Source organism: Danio rerio, chromosome 16 (assembly GCF_052040795.2).
Source record: "Danio rerio strain M-AB ecotype USA chromosome 16, GRCz13ab, whole genome shotgun sequence".
NCBI classification, from domain to species: domain Eukaryota; kingdom Metazoa; phylum Chordata; class Actinopteri; order Cypriniformes; family Danionidae; genus Danio; species Danio rerio.
In genome coordinates this window covers 49,100,215-49,111,744 of record NC_141036.1, presented here as the reverse complement: position 1 = coordinate 49,111,744, position 11,530 = coordinate 49,100,215, and the positions used below count along the sequence as shown (strand labels likewise).

Sequence of the window (11,530 nt, the reverse complement as noted above, 5' to 3'; positions counted from 1 at the left end):
TGTCTAACAAGCAGAGCATGATGCAAACTCCACACAGAAACGCCAACTGACCCAGCCGAACCATGTTATTAAATAGCTGTATAGAAGTGTCTGAAAAAGATCTAGTCAAATGTTATTTACTGTTATCATGGCAAAGATAAAATAAATCAGTTGTTAGAAATGAGTTATTAAAACTATTATGTTTAGAAATGTATTGAAAAAAATCTGCTCTCTGTTAAACAGAAATTGGGGAAAAAATAAACAGGGGGGCTAATAATTTAGGCCATGACTTGATTTGAAGCTTTAAACTGTGTGGCTTTTAAAGACGTTCATCTAATCTTAGCTAAGATGATATACAGAGTGTTTCAAGGAGTGTAATCAAGCAAAGCAATGATAGAAAAAATATATTAGATAAAATGTTCAGTTAATAAAACGGAAACAGATTTCTTATTGAACAAAACAAAGGTTTTTATTTCACTGCAATCACAAGCTAAACCAATATGGACGTTTCCTGTTGCGTTCAACTATCCGCTTGCCCTGATCTGCATCAGAGGGCTTTTCACTTTCATACAACACCACAGACTCTACAGCGGGAGCTTTCAGAGGTCCACCTTCCATCACAGACATTTGCCTCCTTATGTTGGTTGTCTCCTTGCTGATCTTTTCATAACAGAATCCACAAAGAGTGTGCTTCAGTTTCATGTTTCCACACTCTAGACACGGCTCAAAGTTGTACTGGAGGGGAGAAGAACGTAAAAACAACTTGCAGTTTACTACATCAGAGTATATCATCATGAAAGCTGTCTTATGCTCTAGTTAGAGACAAAACTATGAGATTTTACCTTGACTTTTATCATTTTATTTGGGTTTCGTCTTCTGCACCGGTTCACTTCAATGGTTCGTCTCTTTTTAGGTGCTGCCATCCAAAAGATACTGTCCAAAAAACTGGGCTGAGAGTTTTCTTCATCGCTGTTGTGACTGTGTTGAGGAAAAACGCTGGGACCATTTACTGCCAGAGCTGGACCTGTATAAAAAAAGGTTGTGATTCAGTAATTTTTCAGCTAAAAAAATAAGTAAAAAAATATGGTATTTTTTAACTGAGTAACGGGTTTGACTTGCTAAAACAATAATAGACCCAAAATCTATAAATTATATATATAGAATTTATATATATATATATATATATATATATATATATATATATATATATATATATATATATATATATATATATATATATATATAGCGCCATCATGTAAATAGTACAATCAATCAATCCAACTCGTTTTTGTCATTTTATTTCCATTTAAATGTCTGTGGAAGTGTTTGTAGTAGCATTTAAAATATAAAAATAATCATTATTACATAATTTAGAAGAAAACAACAAGACTAAAATAGTCATTTAAAGATAAAAAGTAATAATATTAATTATAATAATTATTATAATTATATAATTATATAATAATAATAATAAAAGACATTCTACTCAATTTATCCCCTTTGTGAGCTGTATTTGGAGTTTTTCTTCAGTGTTGTTTGTCTTGTTGGTTCTATCTTTAGAGATTTTATTGTTTTTTTTTTCCTCTTCTACATTCTCGTCTACATCTACCTTGTAATATAATTGCAAAAATAATACCATTATTACCATCATTTATGCAATTATGTTTAGGTATACTGGAAATGTGTTAACTGACTTATTTTGCTTTTGTAAAACACATAAAATGCCATAAGTTTGGGATTTGGGGGAAAATAATTGGTTATTAAAAAATAAAGAAAAAAGTAATGTTCACTTTGTTGCATACAGCTATTATATCTTAATAATAATAATAATAATAATACAAAAAAGAATAAAAAAAACAATAAGACAATACAACTAAGATTGAAGAATAAAATACAATATCATTATCAGAAGGAATATGACTTGTGTAATTAAGCACAGATTTATTCGCTTATTTTACTACATGGGTTATTATAATAATCATAATTTTGGGATGTCTTGTCTCAAAACAGTAATTTTCATATTTGATTGTGTTTGATATCTACAAGATGGAACGTCCTCAACGTATTATGTTAAACAGAAAGACAGACAGACAGACAGACAGACAGAGATAGATAGATAGATAGATAGATAGATAGACAGACAGACAGACAGACAGACAGACAGACAGACAGACAGACAGACAGACAGATAGATAGATCGATAAAAAATAAACGTAGAGTAAAACTATCCTAACTTCATCCTAAGTATAATATTAGTGTTTTAAACACTCGTGATAAGAGTAACACATTGGGCAGTGTTACACGACACGTTTGATATATTTTTTCACTTACCTAAGCTGTCAAATCCAGCCGCTTGTGCTAAACGGAGTTCCAGACGATGCAAAGAACGTCCGAGAAACTGGAGCAAGCCCAATAATGTCATTGTGTTTGGTATTTTATTTCAGTTCAATGCAGCATGTACAGTCCAAACATCTTCACGGTCAAATCTCAAAAAGACCCACTACGCCTGCGCGTGGTTGTTTTCACCTTTGCATTCTGGGAGTTTTAGTACAACGATTTAAAAAAAAAAATAATAATAATAATAATTGCGAGAGGGTGAGAGCAAAATGTGTTCAATGTTTAAATAAATAAACACCAAATAAATATTTTGCTACTTTATTAGCCAAATTAGTGCACGGTATAATAAAATGTACAATTTTAAACAAGTTTAAACTACATTTCCCACAATTCATTGGACAACAGCAGTAACTCTTGAAACCAATCAGATCAATTAACCGCCTTGCGTCACTTCCCCAACAGTCAGACACAGCCATGGCAGAAAGAGGGTACAGTTTCTCTCTCACCACTTTCAGGTAATAAACCTCCTAATGTCAATATATTCAACATATTTATGATGATAAAATGCATGTATATTTTAGCGAATCTCTAAAACTGTTATTTAGGAGAGCGTTCCCCTTATTAAACGTGTTTATTCTTAACTAAGCGCTGATGCAGAGTCACTGTTGTTTGTGATGCAGTGCTGCTTTCAGTCGTGTGCATTAAACGTAATAAATACATTGAATAAACACTTAATGCTTTACAGAGCGATCAATTAAACTAATTACTAATTAAAGGACAACTGGGTTCACCTCTGCTTTTTATTATTGATAGATTGAACAAAATAACGATTTACTTTCACTTTCACTGTATAATAGAAACCTATTCCTGTTGGTGCATTTATATAACTTAAGCATGCACTTGAATAAGCTTACAGTTTATGAGGACCATTTAATGTCTGTTTATATATAAAACACAAATAAGGAAATATAACAGTATGTGACGTTTATGTAAAAGTGCATACTAGTACACTAATGTTTTAATTTATCCGATTTAATAGGATTATCATGATAGGATATTTAATAATACTAACTTATTTGCGTATTTTTGCATTTACAAATGCTTTGTGCATGTCATAGCAAAGTTAAAAAGTAAAAGTATTAGTAATAGAAGAAGTTTTTCTTTGGCAAACTTGTTTTTGAGCAATAAACTATAGCATTCATTGACTCAAATCATCATTGTATTAGTCTTTGCAGAGAGTTTTTAAATATTGTGTGTGTTTTTCATTTCCAGCCCTTCTGGGAAGTTGGTCCAGATTGAATATGCTCTGGCAGCTGTAGCGGCTGGTGCTCCTTCAGTTGGAATTAAAGGTTGGAACAATATATGTTCTTATTTATTTGATTAGTTTTGCATGGCCTATAAAACTTGAATACTATAAGTAAATACTACAATAAAAGAAAAATATATACTTGTCCACAGGCCAGACGAGATGTGTGACTTCTTTATTTTCTTTATTTCTTTTCTTTCTTTATAGCTGAATCCTGTAGTTTATTTAAGGTTTCCCATGTACTTATTCAGAATTTCATTTCCGTGAGTAACTTACAGTTAGTCACTGCTCCGTTCACTTTCATTTCATCCTGTTTTCTCTTTCACAGCTTCAAATGGTGTTGTTCTGGCCACAGAAAAGAAGCAGAAATCTATACTGTATGATGAGCAGAGTGTGCACAAAGTAGAGCCCATAACCAAACACATCGGTATGGTCTACAGCGGCATGGGTCCAGACTACAGGTATGAGTTTGGAGCCTGCATGACCAAACACCATTTTAAAAATAATTAACGTTAAGCGTATATTCAGATTGTGTTAAAAAGACAGTTCTCTAAAAAAAAATTTATTTAGTCACTCTCAGATTGTTCTTTTATAATCTTTTTTTGTTTATTATAAAACAAGTTGTTGAAAAAAGTGTTGGGGAAAAAATGCTTTTGACCTGCATAGTAGGACCAAAACAAATACTATGGAAGTCAATGGCTGTTTTTTTACATCATTCTTTAGTATGATGATACAAACTCAAACATGTTTGATACATGAGTAAATGATGACAGAATTTAAAATTTTGGGTGAACTAACCCTTTACCATCTTCAGCTGGATTGTGCATATTCTTATATGTAAACCACAGAAGTTGGATATGTCATGTTGTTGTAAAAGTGTTTGATTATGTCTGCAGGGTTCTTGTGCGAAGGGCACGAAAGCTGGCTCAGCAGTACTTCTTGGTCTATCAGGAGCCAATTCCTACAGGCCAGCTTGTTCAGAGAGTGGCCTCTGTCATGCAAGAGTACACACAATCAGGGTATGCTTGATTGTTATTCGCAGACCAATGTTATTACTGCAAGTAGGCCTGTCAAAATATCTATTTTTAGTTGTATTATATATTACACCAAAATATATTGCGAATAATTATGCTATTGTTATTGGAAGACCATTTTATGCCACTCATTATATAATGCCAGAATGAAAATATAATATCATCGCAATGCAAGTACACTCTTCCCAAGAACACATCATGTTTCATTAGTAAGAATATTTGATTTAATTATAGTCATTTTAACAATTTAATAATTAATCATTGGAATCAGAATGTAAAAATGCTTATCCTAATAATAAATGTTAACAAAAAAGTGCAAGGTAAAAAGTAATAGAGGCTGTGAAATCTGCTAACAGATATATTTTCAGTTGTCAGACACCCATATTAAAATATACTATAGTAATTTATAGTAAATACCACAGTGTTTTTTAACCATACTGACACGGAAACCTCTAATAGAGATAGATATGTTGCACAATCAGCTAAAATGTTGCTAGAATAGTTTTTTATTTATGGGGATATATATTGCATCACCAAAAATGCTTAAAGGGCCATGACACCCCCCACTTTCGGTTAAAGTCTACTTCAGAATTTTTTCAAAAGATGCATGATTAATGGGCGTGGAGCTTCGTGAGCACAGGGCAGGAGTGGGCGTGGCCAGCAGGGGAGAAAGGGGAGCTAACAACTGTTGTTGACAGTTAGCACTTAGCTCACAAAATGAGACACAAACCCTGAGGAGCCGCATGAGTTTATAGTTCACAAAGTTAAAATGCAAAGAAATAAACAGTAATTTAATGCCCTGTTACATTTGTTATTTGTAATTTCATATACACATAACCACAATTTATATCATTATAAAGATAAGTGTGTTCATGTAAACACTATAAATGAGGATTCACCCTCGATCCCCGGGTCTAAATTATAGATCTGAATGCAGACTCAGTGCAGCAGGTCTCCTGAACTGTCTATTTTAACCATTAGCCCTGCTGGTAATATAGAGGATTTAGGCAAACACAGCAGCATGGCGATGTGTCTAAATGTGAACGAACTCCTGATAAAAGACAGCGTCAGCCATTCTCCAATTCTCGTACTGTTCTCCCGACAAAAATGCTTGCAGCACACACACAGCTTTGCTGTATGATCGGCCCTGACAAGATCGCGGGGGAAAACATGCAACAAACCCCGTGGATCATGGAAACAAACAAATACGAGCATTCATGAACGGCTACTGCGTGCCGTGGGTCCGTGTCTCACAGCTTGCTTGAAACTGGCAGGTCTGTCTTGCCTTCTGAAAGCACGCGCAGTCATGAATAATTAAGCAGCCGGCTCTTCTCATAGGATAAGAAAACTCCGCTATGAATAATAATGAGAAACCGATGCGTCATCATTGCACTTGCAGTTCTGCGCTACGTCGCCGATTTTGATACCGCCCAAAAATCATTTTAAACCCGGAAGCTGAAATTAGCTGACAAAAGCTCAAATTTATCCAGTTTTCCCCACAATTAAAGCTGACAGGTGCTAACGTTGTCTTAACTGATGCTCAACACACACATATCTGTTAAAAAATAAAAAAAAAGTTCTCCAGGGTGTCCTGAACCTTTAAGGCACATGTGTTGAGCAATAAGTCGATATGTTGATTATTGTGACAGGCCTAACTGCAAGATTTCAAGAAAGTGCTTGATGTGCGTACACCAAAGTGAAAATGGCATAACATGTTCTGTGTAATGTTTGTGTTTTGACAGAGGAGTTCGGCCATTTGGGGTGTCACTCCTGATTGCTGGCTGGGATGAAGATCGCCCGTACCTTTTCCAGTCTGACCCATCGGTATGCTAAGATTTGGCACACACACAACACACACACAGTTGAAGGTGAAATGATTTCCCAAGTGATGTTTAAACAAAGCAAGAAAACTTTTAAGGTGTGCTCACACTAGCCATGGTTGTGTTGAACCGAGTCAAAACATGGTTGTCCCCCCTCCACACTCCCCAACGGCTCGCACTCGCACTGCATCTTTACCTTCTGACCCCGAGCACGCTTATGTCATCAATGATGTGACTGTTCTGTTTAACAGGAAGAGATGCGCTCTCGCTCAGCATAGTAGAGATTGCTTTAGTTGTATTGTTATGTATTATATCTAGTTATTCGGGATGTAGTGACACACAGTCAAATATTTTGGCGAACAGATCCACCACTTTTGACAATCATAAATTATCATAAAAGTCCTTAAGGTTTGTGTCTTTAATAAACTATGACAGTTCACGTTTAATGAAAAGTAAGAATTAATAATAAATCCATATGAAACAGTCCCTTAAAAGTGACGTCGCATCTCCAGTTTCGGTCTCAGGTGCGCTTTGCACTAGCACTACAAGCTTACCGCACCAAAGCCCAAGTGAACCGCGCTCTGGCACACCTCTTCCCACCGAGCCAGGGCTGGCCAACTGAACTGCGCCTGGGCCCGATTCGGAGCACTCACACTTCCCAAACAAACCGGGAAATACGCCCGGGCATGGTTTGGGTTGCCTTGTGAGTGTACACCCTCAAAATATTTCTTATTAAATGTATTTCTCTGAGTCTTATTTCTTTTAGTTTGCATTAAATAATTTTTTTAATTTTTTTTATTTTTAAAGCTATTTTTAAGGTCAATGTTTATTAGCCCTCTTAAAAAGATAATTTTTTTTCAATTGGCTAAAATACAAACCACTGCTTTCCAATAACTTCTCTTATTAACCTAACTTTCCTAGTTAACCTAAAAACCTAGCTAAGCCTTTAAAATGCACTTTAAGCTGAATATTAGTATCTTGCAAAATAACTAGAAAAATGTTATGTACTGTCATCGTGGCAAAGACAAAAAAAATAGTTGTTAGAAATTAGTTATTAAAACACTTGTTTAAAAATGTGTTGGAAAAATATTCTCTTCATTAAGCAGCACTTGGGAAATATTTTAAAATCTATTAAGATTTCAGGTTAGTTTGAACTGAAATGACTAATTTAAAACAACATGAAGCAAAATAACATGAAGTTTGATCTTTTTAAGGGAGCGTACTTTGCATGGAAAGCCACAGCGATGGGGAAGAACTATGTCAATGGGAAAACATTCCTTGAAAAAAGGTATTATATGTAAACGCAAAATCCAAGATCTATTTAGTCTTTTTTTTTTAAACACAGCTTTCTCATTTGCTTAATATTTCTGTTTCAGATACAATGAGGACCTGGAACTGGAAGATGCAATTCACACTGCTATTCTGACTCTTAAGGTAATAGTTTCAACTCTGATGATCATGTATAAAATGCTATCTTTGAGTATGTTTACATGGACATCAATAATCCGATTTTTATACGATTAAGACAATACTCTGATTAAGGGTCGACCATGTAATGGTATTGTCATTCATTCATTCATTCATTCATTTCTTGTCGGCTTAGTCCCTTTATTGATCCGGGGTCGCCACAGTGAAATGAACCGCCAACTTATCCAGCAAGTTTTTACGCAGTGGATGCCCTTCCAGCTGCAACCCAACTCTGGGCAATGATAAATGTCATAATCGAACTAAACAAATCAAATTAAGACAAGTGGAGTACGGCGATTTTAGTGGCATTATTGAAGTGCTGTATAGAAATGTAAACACCGCAAGCAAACTATTACCGCCTTGTAGAACTTTTCGCAGCATTTTGCGACAGGATAGTCCATACACACTGGTGTTTGACAATATTCTCTTCACATAAAGAGTCATTGAAGGACCACAGACTCCTGCATTGCAAAATGCAGAGATTTTTTTCCCCATTCGGCATGGGGTATCAAATTCCATTAAAACTACACTCTTCCAGCAGTTCATACTCTGATCCAATATCTCGTTTGTCACGGGGGGCATGCATAATATGCTCCTGAATGAATGTGAAAGTGCCAAACTGCAGTTAAAGAAGACAAATTAAAAATGAAACACCCGAAAGGACATGAAACTCCAGAGGAAATGCGGATAGTGTGGTGACGCAATGATGTTAATCGATGCTGTAATACGTAAAGCAAGATCATGACAGGAACATTCAAAAAGCAACTCATGTAAACACCTCAATCATATTATTGTCGTATTCAGATTGAGACAAATAATTTGATTTCAGTTGTCCATGTAAACATGGTTAGTATTTGTGTACAATATCCGAAATGTAATTTGTATTGTGAAACATTTTACATTTTTAGCAAGTAAAGTTATTGTTCATCATAAAAATTTGCTGTTCATTTATTCATATTTATTCAATACTAAATTCTTAAGCAAAACTCACTTTCATAAAATGCTAGTCAATGGCTACTGACACTTTGAGAATCAATAAACATACCAGCTAAATTTTAAATACAGGTTGCAGCATTCAGAATCAACCCCATTTTTGATGAACTGTACAACACACACACATCAGTTATAAACAATCAGCTCACACAACAAACTGTTGTGAACTCTCTCAAACTAGTTTGTCAAAGCTGTGGATTAAATACTTTTTTTAGATTTGGCCTCAACTGAAAATAATGTCCTTGTAACTGTTGAGATTTTATGAATCACAGTTGACTTTTTAGGATATCTTAAAAGTGTTTGACAGCAAATTGATAATTTTTGAGTGAACTTTCAATTTATTGATACAATACACAGTTAAATACCTCTAATATGGTATATGTGGAAGGACTTTTAATTTGCCAGTAACCTGGGTTAAATGCTTCCAGTGAACTTTTACATTACAAAATCAGCGAGTTTAAGGTCTGTTTTCTTTAAAAATCGGCGATCTGAGTGATATCTGATATAAAGTGGGTCTCAGATTGTACAAGAAGCGTACAATTGTACATTTTTTCCCGCCATGTCCTTAAAATATGAACATTTATTTTACCCCAGTATATTCATAGATGTATACCCTAGATATCGCATAGGGACCCTGAGCATGCGTCAATAGCGCCGTTATATTTGTACAGTGCTCCCAGCACAAGTGTTATTCAACCGTACTAGTCAAGACAGTGTTACTACGTGAAGATGCTGGATTTTAGCGCTGTGTACGGGTGTAGTAATGAGCAAACAAAGCACAAAGGCAGAACATTTCATAGGTAATATTAAGTTTTTTACGTTTTTGTATGTTTTGAACTTTTGTGCTAAACAGGTAAAGTGATTGATGATAATACAGTCTCACACCAACTCACACTAAACACTCGGCTTATGCTAGTTTTGTTGAATAAAATCAGCAAACAATGCAAAAGAAATATGACAACTAGATGCTGTGGTAGGCTAAATTGTCCGTAGTGTATGAGTGTGTGTGTGGATGTTTCCCAGAGATGGGTTGCGGCTGGAAGGGAATCCGCTGCATAAAAACTTGCTGGATAAGTTGGTGGTTCATTACGTTGTGGCGACCCCAGATTAATAAAGGGACTAAGCCGACAAGAAAATGAATGATGCTGTGGTTCCAGTAACTTGTATTATTGTCAGCTAATTAAAGAAGTCGTTCATAATGGAGATTCATTCATAAACGAACCGCTCCCTCCGTCAGTGAGAGAAGTGAAAGCAGGAGAGGGGCTGTGTTTCAGGACATGATTAGATCAAATTTAACAGGGAGGGTGGATAGTACTGTACATTTCCATACACACAAACTTAAGCTTTTTGTCAGGAATGCCTGTGCGATCACTTATCCATCAATGTAGAAAAGTGATGTAAAATATAAGTTTCATAATAAAAATAATTTGCATACTGACCTCCAGGAAAACTCCCAATCATAGATATATGTATATATGTATACATCTCTGGCTCTGGATGGCCACAGTCCTCCACAGCAGCTTGGTCCCGCATTCATTTTTTTAAAGGAGCGCTACCCTGTACCAAAATGGCGGCTCTATTGACGCATTCCTTCTAATAGACAACAACAGGGTAGGCGACATCTAATGTATATATCTATGCAGTATATTCAATGAAGCTTCTGCGCTAGCCCGCCGATCCTGACGGATGCGTGTGAGCAATCAACTTTTCGTCTCATTTTACACTTGAACAATTAAATTAATTCCAAAGTCTATTTTACTGATTGTATTTTAATTACATTACAACATCGATGCTGTAAAACTGGGGTCACCAAACTTGTTCGTGGTGGGCCGGTGTCTTGCAGATTTTAGCTCCAACCCTAATCAAACACACCTGAACAAGCTAATCAAGGTCTTCCCAGGTATACTTGAAACATTCAGGCAGGTGTGTTGAGGCAAGTTGAAGCTAAACCCTGCAGGGACACTGGCCCTCCAGGACCGAGATTGGTGAACCCTGCTGTAAAAGGAACCGTGTAAAATGGGGAAAAAAAGTCACATTAACCGTTCACCAGAAGTTTATCAATATAGGAAGAAACACTAGCTCTGCATACCCTATTACCTTTAAAATTGTGCAGGTTGTTGTAGTGGCACTCATAACATCTCACGACTAGCTAGAGTCCACCTCTAAAGGTTCCTCTAAATGTACAAACCATGTTTTATTTATTTAAAGCCTCATAAGTCTATTTAAGACCATGGTTGCATATGATCCCAGTGCCAAACAACATTATATGTGGCTGCTTTTGTTACAGGAAAGTTTTGAAGGTCAGATGACTGAGGACAACATCGAGGTGGGAATCTGCAATGAAGCGGGGTTTAGACGACTGACCCCGGCAGAAGTGAAAGATTATCTAGCTGCCATTGCTTAAAGTCAACCTCCTGACAAGATGCTGAGCACTGACTATCTAATGTCTTCATTGCTACAACTTCACTAGTATGAGTTTGAGCTATGTTAACGAATGGAAACAAGTGAAAGTTGTATTGTTTATATTTTGCTTTTCTTTCTTACTGAAGGAGAAAATAAAAGAAAAGGTCTTTTGAAATGCTGTTGACTGCTTT

At 35.7% G+C, this 11,530-nt stretch overlaps 3 protein-coding genes across 4 annotated transcripts in view; 1 reads left to right on the top strand and 2 right to left on the bottom strand.

The window, feature by feature from the left end:
- dpy19l1l (dpy-19-like 1, like (H. sapiens)) overlaps positions 1–11,530 on the bottom strand; it is a 754,017-nt gene that overhangs the window by 55,164 nt on the left and 687,323 nt on the right. The gene's annotated exons all lie outside the window — the stretch shown is intronic.
- Positions 423–2,483, bottom strand: mrpl32 (mitochondrial ribosomal protein L32). Its single transcript, NM_001045440.2, is given in 3 exon segments — positions 423–714; positions 822–1,003; positions 2,311–2,483. Coding segments are annotated over 3 exon segments (525 nt in total). The 5' UTR covers positions 2,402–2,483; the 3' UTR covers positions 423–462.
- Positions 2,780–11,514, top strand: psma2a (proteasome 20S subunit alpha 2a). Its single transcript, NM_001024441.1, is given in 8 exon segments — positions 2,780–2,831; positions 3,589–3,665; positions 3,951–4,083; positions 4,519–4,641; positions 6,399–6,480; positions 7,691–7,764; positions 7,853–7,910; positions 11,224–11,514. Coding segments are annotated over 8 exon segments (705 nt in total). The 5' UTR covers positions 2,780–2,790; the 3' UTR covers positions 11,341–11,514.